The 21,043-nt window shown below is 31.0% G+C and overlaps 1 protein-coding gene across 12 annotated transcripts in view; it reads right to left on the bottom strand.

Moving 5' to 3' along the window:
- LOC143226363 (RNA helicase Mov10l1-like) overlaps positions 1–21,043 on the bottom strand; it is a 39,864-nt gene that overhangs the window by 9,497 nt on the left and 9,324 nt on the right. For 9 of the 12 annotated variants that reach the window (XR_013014564.1, XM_076457243.1, XM_076457240.1 and 6 more), the window contains exons 6-15: positions 20,565–20,705; positions 17,530–17,757; positions 14,188–14,394; positions 12,017–12,122; positions 7,718–7,816; positions 7,031–7,177; positions 5,046–5,137; positions 4,496–4,554; positions 1,714–2,234; positions 794–871 (exon numbers count right to left, since the gene is read on the bottom strand). Coding sequence is in view for 11 of the 12 variants with exons in the window: in XM_076457243.1 (XP_076313358.1) it covers positions 794–871; positions 1,714–2,234; positions 4,496–4,554; positions 5,046–5,137; positions 7,031–7,177; positions 7,718–7,816; positions 12,017–12,122; positions 14,188–14,394; positions 17,530–17,757; positions 20,565–20,705 (1,678 nt within the window). In the remaining variant the exon portion in view is untranslated. The remainder of the gene's footprint in view (positions 1–793; positions 872–1,713; positions 2,235–4,495; positions 4,555–5,045; positions 5,138–7,030; positions 7,178–7,717; positions 7,817–12,016; positions 12,123–14,187; positions 14,395–17,529; positions 17,758–20,564; positions 20,706–21,043) is intronic. The other 3 variants (XM_076457244.1, XM_076457247.1, XM_076457249.1) reach the window with 3 other exon arrangements.

The raw sequence follows: 21,043 nt of genomic DNA, 5'->3' as shown, positions 1-21,043 counted from the left end.
TTGGCTAATTTCAAACTGAGAAAAAATTAAACAAACACAAATGCAAACTGCAATTATAACTCTGACTTTAAGCTAGCAGAGAGTTACAGGTTATGACTCTAATATGCAGTTAAGAAGAACAAAGTATTATAAACCTTTAAATATTGTTAACATATTGATAATCAAATGTATCTTTAAAAATAAAGAAAATGCAGTTAATCACGCTATCTTATCTTCATTGCTGAATCCAGTTAGTTGATGGCAAAAAAAATCACAAGATAAATGGAAAGGTTTTAATATACTTTTACAAATACAAAACTGAAAAAAAAGGAACACACAGTAATACTGTTATAAAACTAATTAAATATTATAATCCTTTTGAAAATTCTCAAAATAAATATTTATGTGTTTGGATCTGGCACTTTATAAAACATTGACACTGTGTAGACAACTTTATGATTTTTTTTCTTTGAAAGTGAAAATCCAAATTTGGATATCTGTTGTGCACATCCTGAGGAATAAAGCCCCAGATTTTAGTATTGTGAGTTTGTAGACTTACCAAATTTATAATCAGGAGAAATCTGAAGGTTTCTTTTGAATTTTTATTTCATCATTACTTCACAGAAACAGACAATGATTTCAAATAAAGCCAAGGTTAACATTCAGACTTTTCTACTTAATTAGCTAACATTAGCATCAGCATGGTACCTTTACAACTGGATTATCAGGCTTTATTTTTATGTTATTCAAGAAACAGAGATCTTCCTTGATTTTGTTAAATAGACCTCCACCAATAAATTTGTTTGAGCCTTACCTCTTCAATCCTCTGGAGTGCATTTAGACGAACCAAATCCACTGCTTGAACCCTTTTACTTTCGTGTATCCTTAAGGTCTGCAATATAAATCCATGCTTGTAAATTTCACATTATTTATCATTAAATATAAAACAACTTGAGTAAAAGAAAAAAGTGCAAACCTACAACTATGTGTTGTGCAAGTGTTCATTCAGAGAAACGAGTTATCAGTCAATATGGTTCAATCAGTTTGTATTTTGTATTTCACCTTATAAAGAACACGAACCAACAGTAACTACTTGTTTTCATTTCTGAAAATTTCGATAATTAAAACTTGAGAAACAGATGTCTTCCTCATTAGAATTTTTCTAATTCTTAGAATTATGTATAAAGTGAAAACAGTGGTGATGTGCTTTTTGCACACTTTACAAGAGTCAGCACACAAATCTTTTCCTAATGTTTCCTATGAATTTTATTCTGAATACTTTTCTTATATGTAAAAGCTCAAATTTCAACATGCGTGTATGTGTCTGACATTATTATGTCATCAAACCAATAATGTAATTTGATGCTCAATTAACATAGCATTTTATAAACCCACTACATATATTAACATGCTTTGTACTAATTACCAGGTTCAAAATAACTGGAATATAAAATAACTTAACATGTGATATAAAAAAACAGAATACAGACATCGGTGCTTCAATAGAGTTAACTGAGCATAATGTTTAGGGAATTTTTTTTCAAACATTTACAGGCTAGTTCTAGAATTTCAAATATCAAATAAACTACACTAAACAAACTTTGAATCATGGATGCAACATATCGTATCATTGTATATTTTTTTAAACAAAATCCTTGCATATTTCTAATTTGAAATGGCTATGTTCTTACTTACTTTAAAATAACATTATTAAAAGTAACTTTAAATACTCACAATTAAATCAGCAGCACTGTTTGAGGGGGTACAGGCAATTATCCGACTAGAGGGAACATTCAAGTAAATTTGTAACATAGCTTCCACTACTGTGACTGTCTTTCCTGTTCCTGGAGGTCCAAATATAATGTAAGGGGTTGGACGACACTGACCACTCACTATTCGTTTCACTGCTGATCGTTGTCTTTCATTTAAGGTCTTGTTTACCCAGGTTAATCTCTTTCCATTAGAATTATTTGAAAGCAAAGTCTTTCTTGCATCTCTTACTTGGTAACCCTTCACAGGTGTTGGAGATACATATGATATCACAGGTCTACAGGTACTTTGAAATACATTTAAGGCAGATAATTCAGAGACTTTGGAATTTTTATTATCAGCTGTTAAAAAGGTGTTAGTATTAAAGTTTTTTGACATTTTATTTAACAGCTTTTGAGAACTGTCTTCAAGGCTTGAAGTATTACTTGAATTTTCTATAAGTTGAACTTGTGGGTTCTTCAGGTGAAGTACTGAGGGAAATAACACTGAAAAAGAAATATGTAAATATCACTAATATTAACTAGATAACTAATGTTATAACTGTATTTTCATGTTGTTTTTTTCTTTTAATTTTGAAAAAAACGATTCTGAGAAACTCTAACACCAAGCATTTAAATTGCTTATTTTGACAAGCTTTTACTCAGTGAATAATGAGATCACCAAAAAGTGGATTACACGAGGAGACAGAGAGAAACCTTCTGTAAGAACTTGAAAACCCCAGACACTCAACTTGTGAGGAAAATGCAAACATTTCCTGCCTTAACAATCTTATCAACAAAAATAATAAACCATACAATCAAACCTGTTTGTGTATGTATGTATTTATATATAATCATTTATATTTTCATATGTGTTCCTTTTCTTTTAACCCAAAACTGGTATCTTAGTCTCTTAAGCACCAGATTCTCATAATTGCATGAAAGAAAACAAGTGTCAAACAAATACAAACCAACCTGATTGGACAGGTGAGTTATACAAGTTAGTTACAAACATACTCGAATCAATTACTTTAACCAGGAAACATGAAATTAAGTGAATTAACTTTTGAAGGAAATAATACATTTCTCAAAGAATGACTACCCTACATCCTTCCTACATGAAATGATTTTATTTTCAATAATTAATACAATTTCCATAAATATCTTGAGACATCGAACCCGTTCCCCTCATCTACAGTCTCACATTTTTACAGACCACATTAACCTCAAAGAAAGATTTGTAAATACAATTTTGATACTTATTCAGGAAAATAAATATGACTAGCCACCATATGTAACTGCCACCATATATAACCTCATGGATCACCCCCTGTATAATAATTCCTTAAACAATCATGCTTGTACACCATAAATTTTCAAGATACAAGTTATTCTCAGAGATTTTTACAAACTAACTCAAATATAGGATTTAAACAACATATGTTTTAAAAATAAACATAACATAAAATCATTCTTCATATAAGCATACCTATATGTTATTTTTCCACTCTAGCATCTCATTTCACACAGAACTATCTTTACATACAGATAAGAATGCTTCAACCTTCAGCTGTATATATCATCACTATAACAAAAGCTCTTAAAAATCCATCTAAATAAACCCTCTGAGAGTAATCCAAATACCATGACATTTTCAGAATGTTCATTAACCACTTTTACATAATTACAAAGTAGCTTTTATTTGGATCAAAACAGCAAATAGAAATCTAATTAAACTATTTCAAAGTAAACTCTATTTACAAAAAAAATTTCTAGTAGAGAAAATATTGTTCAGTAATTGAAATAAGTTAAAAACATTAAAAACCATATGAAAAATAGACAAGTTTATATATTGATTCTTAAAAAAATAACAAAATGGATTTGTAGGTGGAATATAACTTCTCTATTTCAGAAAATCAAATTTTTCTTTGTGTGGAATACACAAATAATTGGTTTATAGAAGATTACATAAATAACTAGCAAAAAGATTTGAAATTTGTATTTGTACTCTGAACTACTGACTACATGGAAAGCAGCCAGTAATTAGCAACCTACTACCCACTATCCTCATTAAGGGGTTAACTGTAACTGTTATAATTTACCTACAGCTTAAAAAGATGGGGGATTATTCTGTGGTACTGAACAGATTTTTACCCAGTTTACCAATTACAAAATCCACAGTTCTACTACAGGGTTAACCTGCACTGCACCCTTGAGAGATTTAAAACTAATTTCAAAATTAATGTTTGCCAGTTATCGTAACACAAACAATGCTATACGTATGTTTTTAAATAGTTTTTTGAATTATGTTATTTTTCACATTTTATTGACAATAAATGTAAATCAACTAACATTTACTTGACTTTCAGTGATACAAATATTGTTGCTTTCTTAAATAATAATAAAAGAATACAATAAATCACATTTAAGATGCAACTCCTGAGAGTATAAAGAAGGTTTATATCTTTTTTTTTTTTTTAGAAAAGAACTACTTTTCATGTAGAATAGAGCTTTAAACTACAATTTTACAACACTTGTACACTTTCTGAACAAAATTCAATGTTTATCATCATACAATAGCAATCCAATGAACAACATATTTAAGATTTTTAATCTTTTCATACCTTTGAGTACAGCAGCATCTATGAATATGTAGTACTGCAAATTTCGGGTGAGGAAGTATCTTTGTGTTATTGCTTGTTTTTTTTAATAACAGCTTAATTTCTGAACCTGTGCTAAACATCTGAAAGGAAATTAATTGTACTTACCATTAGATGGTAGTTGGGATATCATGGAAACAGCTTGATGACACCTTCTGAGAGCAGTTCTTAATGATAAAATATCTGATTAGTTACATCAAATATTAAAAACTACAATGAAGAAACTGACAAGCACACAAGAGATTATTTTATCATTCTTAAAAAATAAAGTCAAGTAGAAAAAACTGATAAAGTAGTTTTGTAAGTAAGTGGAATACACAAGTAACTGGTTCAAAGAACAAGAAAATTAAAGAAATAACTAGTGAAAGATTTCAATTAGATATTTATTTTTATGACACTGTTACTGAGGTTATCTGTTACAACAGGTTAAGTCTCACTGAAAGAAATTTTTAATAGCTTATTAAAACTTAAAATGCTTACACTTTCAGTTTGTCAATTGCATTGAATACATTATCTTGGAATATTTTAAATCACTATGAAGTACAATAAATATTTGTGTAATAAAATTACAAGATCAATTAGTATTATTTTTATATTCTGAAAAGTTTTCTTGGATACCACTGAAAATGAAAAGTTAATAAATATTTTTCCTTCTCACCTACTCAATGCAAATGACACGTTGTATACTTCATCATTATAGTTTGAATGAAAAGAGCTGTGGAACTTTAGCAACACTTCATCTTTTAAAACCTATCATACAGTTGATGAGGAGAAAAGTTAAAATATCAATTTATGAACAAATTAAAATATACATTGTTTTATTTTAGGCCAAGACACATGAATAATCTTTTAAAAACTTAGTTTATGAACACAACTTTACATGGATTAATCTGCTCAAATTAAAGTAAGACCCATGAAACTGATAAAAAGGAGAAATTCTGAACATTACACAAATTTATAAAAAGTTTTACTGAGTTAATCCTTATCATAGGTAAGCCATATCTACAGGTTATTATAAAAGTAATTTACCATTATAACACAGAGAAAATTAACAATGCTTTTTTTTGTTCTTAATGATGAGAAACCCACTTGAAATGAAAATGTATCTCAGTTACAAGCTCTTTCTTTGTTAACCTGAAGATGACCTAGAAAGGTCAAAACATTGTTCTCTGCTTTATAAGTAAATAAAAAGAATACTTTCCTAATTCCTTGTAGGTCTTTTAGATAATGGCACTAATGAATGTATGCAAGGTGAACTGGACTGAAAGCCTTTAGAACCATATCCAATTTAAAGACAGACATTCTGTGAACATGTATAGACATTCAGCCTACAGGAACTGACTTCTGGAACACCTCATATTATTGTTAGGATAGTAGTAAGCTTCCCTAAATTTAAATATGTGACAAATATATACTTTCCAACAATTTGAAATGCCATTTATGGCTGCCAATTGTAAAGATTAACTTATATATATGCTTTGTACAATTGTTTGCAAAGCTACTCAAGGGCTATCTGCACTAGTAGTCCCTAATTTAGTAGTATAAGACTAGAGGGAAGGCAGCTAGTCATCACCACCCACCGCCAACTCTTAGGCAACTTTTTTACCAATGAATAATGGGATAAAAGTCTTCCGCTTTTGAAACATTGTCCCCTACACTTGTATCTCCACAATAGGCAGTTGCCGTCCATTCTGCAAAGTTTCATCATGAATACTCTGCCTAAACAATTTATCAAAGTTAAAGTTATGTTTTATTTGAAAAGGCAAAGTTTTTGTGTCTTTTAAAGTAATCATTCTATGAATGTGTGTGATAAACACTAATATTATGTGTAATTAAATTTTTCTTACTCTTTTGTTTCATATATAACATAGGAGTTGGATTGGCGAAAGGCACTAATAAGTATCCTTAGGGTAAGACAAAGACAAGAATACTGGACACTGGCAAGATAAACTGTTAAAATCTATTTTAAAAATAGATTCATTCCCTGACAGGTTATTGCTCAATAATTGAAAAAAAATTATTTGTTTCTTTTTAAGAAATCTATGAGGTTCCATGGAACATAGTTTAAAAACCATTGACTTACATTGTAAGTTGAACAACTTAATACTTCCCATTTCACTACTGTTGTAAAAATAAACATACAGGTCTATCTTCTGTTAGATGTATCTAGTGTTACAGAATTTAGCAAGTTTTTAACTTGGGCTTGAAATTGTATAGCACACTGACTGATCACAAATGAATTAAGGATACAGTGAACCTTTACAATAAAAGTACTGATTTTCTTACCCAGAAAGTTCTAATTGTAAAAATATATTCTACAACAAATAATACTTTAAAAATCATATTTAGTCCACTAACAATGAACTGGCTAAATCTGATGATCAGCATACAATAATACAGTATATTACAAAATTCTCCAATCAAAAACTATACATTGAAATCTTTTACAAACAAAAATAATAAGCTGTTTTAACACAAATATGTTTTGCTTCTACACATTAATTTTTAAAATACACAGTCTGAGAACATCATACCTACAACTAAGAAACAAACTTTAATGGTGATGATAGGTTTATTTTCACTCTAACATCAATGATATTTGAAGTGAACTTTATTTCTTTATATAATCTTTTGGTAGATTACCTCATGCACAAAACCTTCATATAACAACTCTTCTTCAAGAACTGGTGATGATAAGATGACCTTGTCCCCTACGAGAACAGACGGCCGACCTTCTGCCAAACCAGGAACATATAAAGCTAAGTATTCCCTGCAACGTCTCAAGGAGACCTATCAAAATTAATTGTAGAAGAACACAAGAAAAATGTATCATGTGTAAATACATCACATTCTAACAAATATAACTCACTTTATTAAACTACTTTAAATACAACTAATTTAACTGAAAGTAGAATTACATTTTCTTTGCTTACATGTAAAATATTTCAGTAAATTCATGATTGGAAATTTAACTTTGACATTATCTAAAACAATGTTATTAATTTTTGTTAAACTTACTATAATATTAACACATGAGTTTCTTTTCTATCATAAGAAAAAAGTATTTCTCTTTCTCATACAATAAATATTATAATCTCCTCATATTACAGTATAAACAAAGCATCTTTCTTGCACTGACCAAAAAAAAATACCTTCCTGAAATCGTATTACAAACCAGCAGCTTCCCATCTTCCACATCAAAAACAAAGAGTGGCTTCTCTCCTCTATACAAACTTCACTGTTATAGAATTAACTGATAATGTTTTTGTAATTCATTAATTCTTTGAACAACTGAGAGTCACACTGAGAAGATTCTACACATTAGCCTACCTCTTGAATGTCAAATTCTTCCATATCAAGTTGCATCTGAATTTCTTCTAAATGCAAGAGAGTTGAGAATTTATCAGCATAGTTCTCTGTGGCAAGTTTCTGAAATATTCCATTACTGCCAATTATAAAAGTTGCAGTTTCAAACAATATATGACTTGTTAAAGAATGTCAGTGTAACTTATAATGCATTAACCTATACATCTGTGTTGTGAAAAAACCAAAAATTGATAACTATAATTTCAGTAAACAATTTCTGAATGTGATATTTTACAGTGTAATATGGTAGGTAACTTTGAAACAATTCTTAATTTGGAAATTAACAAATAATGTGATAACTACAGAAATATAAAGACACAGTAGAACAGGATGTACTGGAACAACATATGTAAAATCTTTTTGATGCAAAATATTCATACATCCAAATCATAAACATGTGTTCAGATCTAAGATTTAGAATTTCCAAAATGTAGATACTATACATATTTAACAGCAATGGAAATCAAAATAATATGGATCAAATTGGGGTGCCAGGACTATCAAGAACAAGATCTCCAAAAAGTCTTATGTCACCACAGCGAGCAAAGTGTGGTGTCTTGTGACAAGTGATAATCAATGAACAGAAAAATTAATGGTAAATGCTGTCCATGTACTCCAGGCAACAATATGCAATTTAATCAAGAATAATCTCCTTTGGGAAAAGCATCACAAGTTACACATACACAAGACATATTGCTTCAACTTTGGCATACCTCAAGCAGCTGAAAGATATAATGAATATTCTTGCTAATCTATGCTGAAGAAAAGCATCTGTAAATTTCTGTGTAATCCAACAACTTTGGCATACCTCAAGCAGCTGGAAGATATAATGAATATTCTTGCTAATCTATGCTGAAGAAAAGCATCTGTAAATTTCTGTGTAATCCAACAACTTTGGCATACCTCAAGCAGCTGGAAGATATAATGAATATTCTTGTTAATCTATGCTGAAGAAAAGCATCTGTAAATTTCTGTGCAATCCAACTGTTGAAATTGGCATTCGCAAACAATTGTCCTCAGATATGAAAAGCATGTAAGGAGGAGAACTGTACTTGTAATATGACAGCCTTACAACAAGGCCTTTTTCAATGGAAACTACACAGATCTGTTGTAAAAATGCAGTCATCATTAGCATAAATATATTCTGTTCTTTTTTTGTGTCTTTATTTTTGCAGTTAAATTAGATTCATGATTTGTAGAAATATATTTGTCTTTTAAGTGCAAAATTATACTCTTTAAATAATTCTCACAGAAAAAAAATTCCTATTTTCCCTAATTTTAAAATTTAGGGAAAATGTACTTAATACCCTAATTTTCAATATCTTTTTTTTTTAAAAGTTGCTTGTTATGACAGTTCTAGTGAAATCCAAACTCTGAGGAGATTGATGAAAATGATTCTCTGAAAGCAGAAAGTTTTTTTTAACGTTGACAAGAATGTTTCGACAGAAACTGTGAAACTGATTTAAAATCTATGACAGAATCGCAAGATGGTAACAGTGCAAGAGATTCAGAAGATGAACACAATGGAAAAGATTGTGAGGAATTAGAAATTCATACTTCTCCACCAGTGTTGTTATATTACTGCTATCAAATTGTATGCAAAAACCAAGGGGGGAAAATGAACTTCATGAAAAGGCCGTAGAATTGGTGTTCTCTCTCAACCACATGAGAAAGCTCATTAAAATACAAAACAGTTGAATTTTAACACCTTTTTCAAATAAATTTGAGATTTTGTCTATTTCTGTTTTTATTCTAAGAAATATAACATAAACAGTATAATAACTTTATTCACAAACAACTTACTTCCCTTGAGTCAAGCAAGTATAACGTTCTGCTCAAAAACTATATATAATTAAGGAAATGGATGCTCACTGTCTAAGCCGAAAATCTGCTTAAGCCTGAAAATTTACTCAGTCCCATGAGATTCTGCTTCAGACAGGTTTTACTGTACAATGCTTTAGTGTATTGATTTTTTTGTTTGGCTTCATGGGTGAGATTCAAAAGTATGTAAAGGCCTGTGTGAATGATTATAAAGTGAAATTTTGATCTGTATGCCAGATTTAACAACACAAATGTTAAAAAAACAACCTTTTGGTAGTATTTCTAGTTCAATGTGAATCTAATGTTGGGGTGAATATAGTTTTTTTGTTCAAATGAAGTTTTTACAGGTTTGGCCAAAGTGATACCAGTAAATGTAACACAGAAATATCTGTACTGGTATATGGGAGAAATGCACGAAGAGTGCACTTTCATTAAAAAAGTTTTCAATTTGAGCCATAAATAACCAAACATGGCAACATGAATAAGATTCCAAAATCAAGAAAAGCTTGTCCTATTTTCAAGGTTATTTATTTTCAATTTAATTCTAATGACTAACATTTCTTCAGAACCAAAAACAATATCAAAGAAAGATTTGAAAGTTACATTGTTTACTAGGTTACTCTCTGCTGAATAACTCACACAATAACATAACATTTTACTTCCTTTATTCAAAAGCAATAATTCTGATACAGTTTTGGTTTGACTTTGTCTACATGAATTTCTTTTTTTTAAACATTTGATAAGAACAAAGATTTGCTGTTGCAATACACAGATTAACCTCAAAAGAAAGTTTTGATTATTTAAATTTAAATTCACAAATTACACCTGATGGAGTCAAAACAGAGATCTGAAATATGAGTAAATAATGTCAACAGTATCTTAAGCCTTACTTCCATACATTTTTTTTATGATCCTTATTTTGCAAATGTTTAAATTCCAAATTATTTTATTTATATTATTTTTGCTGATGTTTTTATGCTCACTTATGGATGAAGGATTACTTGATATGGTAGTAAAGTTTATACATTGTAATAATAATACACATAGCTAGTAGCTAGCTGAAACAGTTCATGATGATTTACTGTAGCCACTATCTGATCACATTAGTTTATGATGTTAAATGTTAAGCTGCAGCTGGAGACTGTCAAGAAGATTTGTTTGAAAATATGGTGAGCAATTATAGCTTCTATATAACTACATTACCTATATATAATGAAAAGAAATGGACAAATGTCCATGATGATGAGAAACCCACTTGAAGTAAAAATGTATTCTCAAGATGGCTGGTACAGGTACTTAAACTTTAATACCTATATTTATGACAAATGTATTCCCAGACTAAGACACAACTCCCACTAAGTGTGTATAAAAGTTTATCAGTAGAAAAGCAGTCTTTTCAAATAAAAAGTACATATTTTTCCCCTCCTTCACTTAATACATAAAGGTTGTCTTCCTAAAGACACTAATTGTATAGTGTACAAAACATTGAGTATTCTACTTTACAGTTATCTAATATTCATCTATTATTGGTGGTTAATTCTTGTTTCACACTCTACTCAAGCTTTTCAAACAAAGACTAGTAATTTGTACAAAAGCTAACTTCAAGGGGTAACGATAACATCTTTTACACTAGAAATTTGATGTTTCTTCAGTTTAGGTTAAATGCAGAAGAAACAACTTGACTTTTCAATACCTCTGTGACCTTTACAATGTCTTATTGAGTATTCTATAAAATATGTAGGTGCAATAAACCAAGCTATTTTTGTTATAAGCTGGCAAGAAAATAATAACAACAAGAATTATAAATGGGACATTTTGAATGAATTTCTTTTCTTTGCAAGTCAAATGCGCATGCTCTATTTTATGCATTTTGATATGTGCACAGTCTTAACAGTCAGTAGTAAAGGTTTTAAACTGTTGTTTGAATTGAATACTGTTTGAGGTGCCTTTTTGCCTGAATTTACTATGAAATGTAAATATACACTCACATACTACATTCCCTACTAGCTAACATATCCTTTCAATGGAGTTAGAAAACACAAGTGGTCAATTGAAAATCTTAATGCTGCTCCCAAAATCCTCTAAGGGTATGTGCCAGTTTTTATGAGAAATCAGTCCAGCACCTTACCACTTGTAGGTTGACACACACCTCGCAGTTCAATATATATGAGTGTGTGTACAAATAAAAAACTGTCTTCTAAGATGAAAAATTATGTCTTCAAAATAACAAAAAACATTGATGTCACACATACACAGAGTTAGACTTGTATAATGTATCACAGTGCAAGAGGCATCTATAACCCATGATACTTCTTTGAATGAAACACAAGTTTCAACAACCTCCTAGTTAAGACAGATCCCAATCACGCATAAAGCTACTAACAGAGCTTCTGTAACTTTTGACAGACAACTAAATATTTACAAATTATTAAAACATTTTACCTCTACAAGACACTGTCCAACATTAAGAACGTCTTGCCCTTGAAGTACAGCTTCCCACAATGCATTTGGTACAGGGTACTGAGGAAAAAACAAAGGGAACCTGCTCCTAGAATTAAAAAGTCAAACAAAATATACTTCAAAAAAACTGATATTCACATATATATCTTAAATACTACTTCTCAATAATTACAGAACAAGGTAAATAGATAAGCAATACAAGTCCCATACTTCACAAAATCAGATCATAAATTGAAGTCTCAGTCTCAATGAGCTCGAGTTCAATTTTCAAAGGTACAGCATGTTCTCTGTTGTTTAATGCAAGTTTTCCGAGTCTAATGTAAATGGTTTGTAATATGTGTAGTTTGCCTTCATTGTCAGCTTATAAAATAATTTTTAACCACTAGTTGGAGAGCACTCTACTGCAATGTATATTTGCCAGTATTAGTCAAATACAAGCAAGATGAGCCCGAGTCCACAGAAATTTATTTAAGGCACGTCTTTAAAATATAAAACAGACTAACAACTGTGTTTCACATTAACGACAAAATTGAATTTATGTATACATCATCTACAGTATATCATTATACATACCAATGTTGCAAGTTTGAGTACATTGGTTTCATAGCCAAGTGGCTTCAGCAGAAAATTAAAAAAAAAAAAAAAATCCCACAATCATCAACAGCCAAAAAGCAGTTCAACAGGATTTTACATGCTAGCAATAAAATTTCACATTTTTCTTACCTGAAAATGTATTTCAGACAGATACCTCTCTCCCATCTCTACACTTATTAAAGTGTATTGCTCTAGCATCTGATGTAATCACCACTAGATTATGCCCACTAATAACAGAATGCCATATCTTTCACACACAGTAATCATCATGAATACTCACTCCTGATGAGACAAACTATATACACCACAAATGAGGAGAAAAGGTGGAAAGAGATATCTATCTGTTTGTAATAAATTTTCAGATGAGAAAAATGTTAACTTCAAAAATGCTACACAACAGAGAGCTATAATCCCATACCAAAAATGGTGGAAGAAATGTTGGAGAGAAAGAAATTACAAAAAGATTTTTTGAAGAAACCATCATCAAGAAAGGGAAAGTCCATGAAATTGGAGACCATGTACATCTCAAGCAGAAAATAGTTTTCACGAAATGTTAATTGTGGTATTTGTTGTAAAGCAATGAAATAGAGCAACAGGAAGTGTCAAAAGAAACTTTTGTATTTTGCTAATGCACATTTAAAATAGATGGAATGTAAGATTACCCAATTAGTCATTATCTCACATATAACACCCAAGCACTACTTAACTTTGTACAAAGCTTGTGGCATGTGCAAGAATTTACACAGCAAATATGTGAAGTAATAGTTCTTTGTGGCACAAAGAGGAAAGTATAATTTCTAAAATGGCCTACACATATTAGAAGTCATTGTCTTTCAGCTTAGAAAACTAGAAAACAGGGCTTATCCTTGATACTTCACTAGTAACACAAGTTCTGTCCTATGAACCTACTTCTCTTTGCACTGCGTTAGTACTGTGGACATCATGTTTTGATGGACCAAAATAGTCCTTGAAGAGACGAGAAACACCTCCTGTATATAAGATCTTGGAATCTAACTTCATTAAAACTGTTGTCTCTCCATATTTACTTTAACTTAATTGGATTAGCACAGTTCCAGATCTTCACCATACAGTTTACAAGTTGTAAAAAAAAGTGCAATGAATATCAATAATGAAAGAGCAAAATGTTAAACCAAGCATGTACTTTGAAAGTTCTAAGGGTTATAATTTAAAGTTATCAGTTAAAAAATATATAAAGATAATTCTATTAAGAAAACATACATTTCACATTTCTCCATAACAATTCTTGTGTATACTTTTAATTGAAAAAGTCAAATAGCAGTTAAAAGGTGAAGTAATAAGTCTAGATCAACTTTGTGACATTAAGTAGAATAGGATTGAAAGAGAAAAAATGGTTTAGTTGAAAATGTAACTGAGTTGCATAATCATTTCCATTGCAATAAAAGGGATCAAAGAATAAGTTAATGCAATCCAAAAGTTTAACTATAATTCAAGTGAAACATTTTAATAACCTAATAACAAGTTCTTTTAATTTCAGAAGGTTTGGACATTACTGAAAAAAAAAAAAATTGAAAGAACACCTCTTTAGTTTTTCTCCAGGAACTAGCATGCCATTCATTACAGCTTCTGCAAGCCTGATGTTCAATGTTTTTCTACGATTTGGTTGATAAGGTGAACGAGGATACAGCTGTTCCTGCTTAGAATCTTCCACCTTCACAGCAACATACCGAGCTATTTCAAATCCTTGAAATTTGAACAAGATTAGATTTTGAGTTTTCCCCAAATGCCTGTGAAATAATAAAAATCAATAATTCCAATATATTACACAAACATATCTTTACTTCTGCATCTTTTCTAATTTAAGATTTTATTTTATAAATTAAATTAAAAGCACTATTTAAATTAAATATTAAAATACTTTAGAAATCAATTTTAGCATAAGCTATGTGCATAATCAAAGGTATGAGACCTTTACATTAATTTACCAATAACCACAATTCATTATCTCATTTAGTACTATTGTAGTTGTTTAAATGAAAAAAAGACAGAACTCCTGCAGTTCACCAGATTTTTGATGTTGGTAAAGACTAGCTAAATGCTCACTATGAGTAGATTTCATGTATGTAAATATCAGAACTTAACTGATGACAAAAAAATCTTATTCTACTTCTATTGACAAAATGTCTATGAAATTGTTATCTAATACAGTTCTAATACTGTTATACACACAAATAAGTGTTTTAAAAATATTATATATATATAATGTAAGTTTGTTTGGAATTTCGCACAAAGCTACCCGAGAGCTATCTGCGCTAGTCGTCCCTAATTTAGTAGTGTAAGACTAGAGGGAAGACAGCTAGTCATCACCACCCACTGCCAACTCTTGGGCTACTCTTTTACCAACGAATAGTGGGATTGACCGTCACATTATAACGCCCCCACGGCTGGGAGGGCGAGCATGTTTGGTGCGACTCGGGCACGAACCCGCAACCCTCAGATTACGAAGCACACGCCTTAACGCACTAGGCCATGCCAGGCCCCATAATGTAAGTTATGTATTTTGTTTGTCGATATAATAACATGTGCATATAATAGAGAATATAATTAAAGAACACCTCTTTAATTACATAATTAATTTATTAAGTCATTTCACCTGTATTTACTCAATAATCCTAAAACTTCACAGAAAAGAAATTAGAACACTATCCTCCCAAAGATTTTCCAATGGTGTATGTGTTAAGAAAAAGGTTTTTAATAAGTAAATTATTTAGCACTAGAGCTACTATATAAATATCACAACAATCATAAACTAGAAACTTAACAAAGATTTGAAAATTAAGTTCAATGTTTATTTGACTGTTGACCGATAAAAGTTACACAAAGAGCTACCTTTACTGTGCTCACCACGTGTTGAAAGTTAACATTTCCAATAGGTACTTATCTCACATAACACCGAGCTATCGCAGCCTTGATCTTTCCTTTATGCATTGCTAACACTTTCAACTGTGCACTAGTCTTTTTTGTGCCATTACAGCAACGTGCTGGTCATGTGACTAGCCTCCACCAATCATACTGCACTACATATACTAATGCATGTAGTGCATCTACTACTGAAGCACAACCATCATTTTTGAAAATTAGCACATAAAAACCAAAAACACCAGTAAATCGGTGGGGAAGTAAGGAAGAAAGTGGGTGAACAAAGTCTATATGGTCAAAATAATAGTGGAAGTGTTTTACATAATATTGTCAGATTGACAAGTGCAGTCTGCCCAGGCAAAAACTCCAAGGAAAGTACCTTTCACTTCTATTAAGATAGCAAAGTGTGGTTAGCACAAGTAAAACATCCAGGGGAAGTTCCTTGGTTTATGTCAAGTTACATGAATTGCAGTCCATCCAGTGAAAATACCTTGTATTTTACTGGTTATTTCATATTTTGTATGTTTTAGACTGTGTGCTCAGCAAGTGCAGTCAGCCTGAGCAAAAAACATCCAGGAGAAGTGCTTTGTGATTTTATGAAGTATTTCAAGTGCATCCATCTGGGTAGAAAAACGTATAGTGAAAATGCCCTGCATAAGATTGATTGTATTATATCCTGTACCTAAGTTTTTAGAGATCAACCAGTGCAGTCCACCCAGGCAAAATAATCCAGGGAAAAGAGCCTTGTGATATTACTGAGTACGTTAAGTCAAGTGTGGTCCATCCAGACAGAAAACATCCAGAGGAGCTGTCTTGTGAATAAAAGAAAAAAGTAAATATTTTTTAACAAGTGCAGTCAGCTCAGATAAAATCATCTGGAAGAAGCACCTTGTGTTTTACTGAATATAACAAGTGTAGTCCTTGCAGGCAGAAAACATACATGGAAGCATCTTGCATAAAATTTGCCTTTCATGATAAACAAGTCAATCAACCTGAGGAAAAACCATCCATGAGAAGAACCTTCAATTTAGCATACTGTGATATTGTACAAGATAAAATATAATGATAATTGTCTCTTTCTTAGAGTGGTTACATATAACTATAGTTCATTGTACAATGCTTTGACCTTCTTCGGTCATCCTCAGGTTCACGATGACCGAAGAAGGTAGAAACGTTGTTCGCTCCTCAACATAAAAAATTTTCTCAAGTATATAACAAACAAAAATATGCATAAGCACAATAAATCCAGTACACAACATAGTTGAACTTGGCTGCCATGCTTCAGTAACTAATTTTTTTCTGTTAGTTTCCCAAAAAAATAATTAACATAATTTTCAAATGTGTATTTCAGAACAGAATAGAACAACAACAAAATAACAAAACAACATTGGGTGCTAGAACAGAATGTCATAAACTTACAATGATTTATCTGGCTTTATAATTAAGCTTTAAATAGATTATAAAAATTCCATTACTGCTCAGAACAACAACTTCACCTGAACGCAACTCAAGGTTTTCTTTTGAACTTCCATTTTTGTCCACCAAATCAAAACAAATAAACTTAAGATTTCTGTATATTATAATATATTGGTTATAAACATCTCTATTAGACAAGTAGGCACGAGTGAATAATTTATTTAAAATTCACAAGATAAATGTAAAAGGGTGTAATAAATTTATAGTTTATGTTTTGATTCTGTTAGATACTATAAAAGCTATATTCTTTATTCTATACAGTCTAAGAGAGACTTAAGAGCATGTATGTTTCACACAACATCTAGAAGTGCAGGCTGGCAATTTGTCTAAATACTTTCTTTTGAAATTACTAAATTAAAATTTGAATTACGAGCTATGGTTTGCTGCCATGTGTACCGACATACATTTATAAAAGTTGCCTGTTTAACTTTTCAATGCAACTCTGCAAAAGGTAATGATATGCACCGTTTGACCCTGCTGTAAGGAAGGAGTTAATAAAATATATGATAAAGAACATCAAATACAACCTGGCATCACAGGTGATGTTCAGATAAGCTGAAGAACTTGGAGGGAGTACAAGGGCATTATTTGGTAGACAATTTGAAATGTTTTTTTGAGCAACACTACACACTGATGCCACATCTTGCTGAGGAAGGTTGTAGAGCTTAGGTATTCCAAGTAAAAACTGACAGTCTGATGAACCTGATGTTTGTAATTTACATAGCAGCAAAACCTTTTCAGAGCAACCTTCATTCCTGAAAACACAATAAATAAAACTTGTAATTATATAATTGCTAATTCAAAACCATTTAGATTTTCTCTTTCTTGGTTACAAATGAACAAAAATATTATAACTTGGGAGGAAGAATTAATATAAGAATGCCAACACAAAATGAAAATTATAAATAAAATGAATAGATTTCAAGATGAAAATTCAATGATTGACACTTAGTATAAGAATAAAAATTATGATATATTAACAGTAAATATTTTCAGCCATGAGCCTTCTTAAAGTGCTTAAACTAAACTAACTTCAAGGTAAGAGATGTTTTATCTTGAAACTTTGCACTGTACTCCGAAAAACACTAGATAATTTAAGGAACAAGTTGACAATGTTAGCATAATTAATGGACACTTCAATTATCACTATGGACCATAGTTTCAAAAATTCTGAGTGATACAATTCAGAAAGTTTTGTTCATCACACACATTAGTGAGCAATTAGACAAACAGGATTTGTGTTGTATACATAGAAGTCATTAGTTGATTTAATAATATATTGGTTCAGCCCATGGATGAAATTCTGCTAGTATTCACTGGTACTGAATACCAGAACTTATTTTTTAAGTAATACTATCTTCACCCATCTCAGTACCACTATATTTGTTTTTGATATTTTTACCTCTGGTTAGGACTCATTTGGATAGGAAAATTCAAAGCTTCAGGGAGATATGTTTCGGGTTTTTAAGATTGTTGAAGATTTAAAATCTATAAATGCAAATGATAATTTCATAAAAATACTTGCAAGCAGCATGATTAAAAGACACGAGATTAACGTATGGAAAACCTAACACATAATGTTTTGGAACAACATGGAATCAATTGGTCTATCTTGGCTGTTTCATCCTCTAAACTAAATTAAACAACTTCAAAAATAAATAAAAAATCTTAAAATTAGCCCTTATCACTCATATACTCAAAATGTTTCGTAAACTCACTTAAAGTTTACATTCAAAGACAACCCATTCCAAAAGCCAGTTACCCTCTTAGAAAAATGAAACTGTCTTAGCTGAAAATGACTCCTACCCTCCCAAAATTTATATTTGTTTCCTCAAGTCCTATTATTCTCACTGCTAAATATGAAAAAAGGCAATGCATCAACACTATCAATACCCTTTACAATCTCAAACACTCCCACCAGATGCCCCCTAATATTTCTTTTTTTACAAGAGAAAACAATTTGAGATTTTTTCAGCCTCTTCTCATTTGACAACCCCTTCACCTCAGGCACCAGTGAAGTAACCTGTACAATAAAATTATAGCCTCTTTATACATGTTTTTAACATTACTGTAGATACAACCTAAAATCCAATTTGCTCTGCCATTAGCAACAGCAAATTGCTTGTCTGGCTTTAGAGACTGATCAGCTATTACACCAAAATCCCCTTCTTTTATAACACTGTTAAGGTTATTTCTATCCAAATTATAATTCAAACTATGATAACCCACATGCATTATCTTGAATTTATTATAATTTAAACCCATCTGATGTTTATTTGTCCAGCTCACAAAATGATCTAAATCCTTTTGTAAATCAGCAACATCCTTTTCAAAGTTAACAACACCCCAAACATTATTATCATCAGCTAATTCAAGTAATTTATTGACTCTTCCTTCATCTGCATCATTGATGTAATTCAAAAAGGGCACAGGTCCTAAAACTGAGCCCTGACATTAATCCAGTTTTACTGACCTCCATTTGTAACAACCTTATGCTTTCTTCCATCCAGCCACTTTTCTATTGAATTTGCTAACTTATCTCCCACACCTCTATTTTATTTATAAGCCTTTTATGCGGTACCTTATCAAATGTTTTCTGAAAATCCAGATGTATCAAATCTATACCCTTATCCTCTTCCATATAAACAGTAACCTTTTAATAAAATGTCAAAAGATTTGTAAGGTAAGATTTTTCTCTCAGTGACAGTTGACTATCCAATAAAATTCTAAACTTTGTTAAATGACTTTGCAAAGCATTTTTTAACAGACTTTCCAAAACTTTTCCTATGACTGACGTAAGCCTAATGGGTTTATAATTACTGGGACAATTTTTATCACCTCCCTTCAAGGAAGAAGTTACTTAGCTAACATTCAAATCCTCTGGTGCATGCTCACTATTCAAGGACTGACAAAAAATAGCAGTGAGTGGCTCACATATCCAATTTGTAACCTTCTTCATGCTCTTGGGAAATAGTATGTGGAGTATTTAGCCTTACTGCTTTTAAACATCAAGTTTTTCTCAATAAGATCAAAATTAAAGTAGTCATCCTGTTTGACTTCCATTTACTACAGTTATAGCAATACTACCTTTCCAAAGAGTTGGTTAGTCTATGACATAACGTTCCTTGAAGTGTGGCAGAAGCTACAACACTGAATGTGCTTGAGAAGAATGGATGAAATTTGTATAGGTTTGATCTGGATATAGGAAAAGGGGGTTTCTGTATGCAAGTTGGAGTAGAGTGGTGGTAGAAAATTGAATAGCCTTGATGAGCAAATTCTTCTTTGTTTATCCATAGAAAAGTTGGTTTAAGATTAAAAATGGTCCAATCAACATTAATTTCCAAAACTGAAGTGGATATCTAAAATATCAAATAATTACTGCAGTTTATTGAGTATGTTGGAGGTTAGTATCAAAATAGAAAATGCTATCTGCTAGCTAGGCAAGTCATACACATCTATTCATAAGAAAAGAGATTTCACAATTTCAAATTTTATAACAGTTATAGCATAAAGACAACAAAACACAATGATAATAACATCTAAACAGTTAAAAATGGTTTACCTTATCCAAGCAGTAATATACTTTTTTGTCCCTAAGTGAATATTCTGAAAATCCAGTGGTGAAGATATGGTAATACTGTTTTTGTCTGACAACAGTTCAAGCATGAAACTGCTCTGAGTCGGTGACTTCCAAGTATGAAATCTTTAAGAAAACAGTTGTTAAAGATATTATAATTATGATGGTTATATAAGATTAGTCATAATTTGTTTGTACATAAACAATTACTGACAAATGACAAATAATTCATAATGCATACATTATCAAACCTAGGAAATTATTTATGTTTCTTGGATAGTACATGTTAAAACTTATTACACTCCAAGTTGTAGCAATATGCTCTAGAAATTTCATTTCCACAGTATAAAACAGTAGGTTAATGTAATTATGGTATGTATTACAAAATGAAAAACAATTTTATTTTTTGCACAACAATATGGACAATGCAACAGAGAAACTGTTAACATTTTTCTATCATCAAT

The sequence above is a fragment of the Tachypleus tridentatus genome, chromosome 9, assembly GCF_004210375.1.
Source record: "Tachypleus tridentatus isolate NWPU-2018 chromosome 9, ASM421037v1, whole genome shotgun sequence".
NCBI lineage: Eukaryota > Metazoa > Arthropoda > Merostomata > Xiphosura > Limulidae > Tachypleus > Tachypleus tridentatus.
This window is presented reverse-complemented; position numbering and strand designations above follow the sequence as displayed.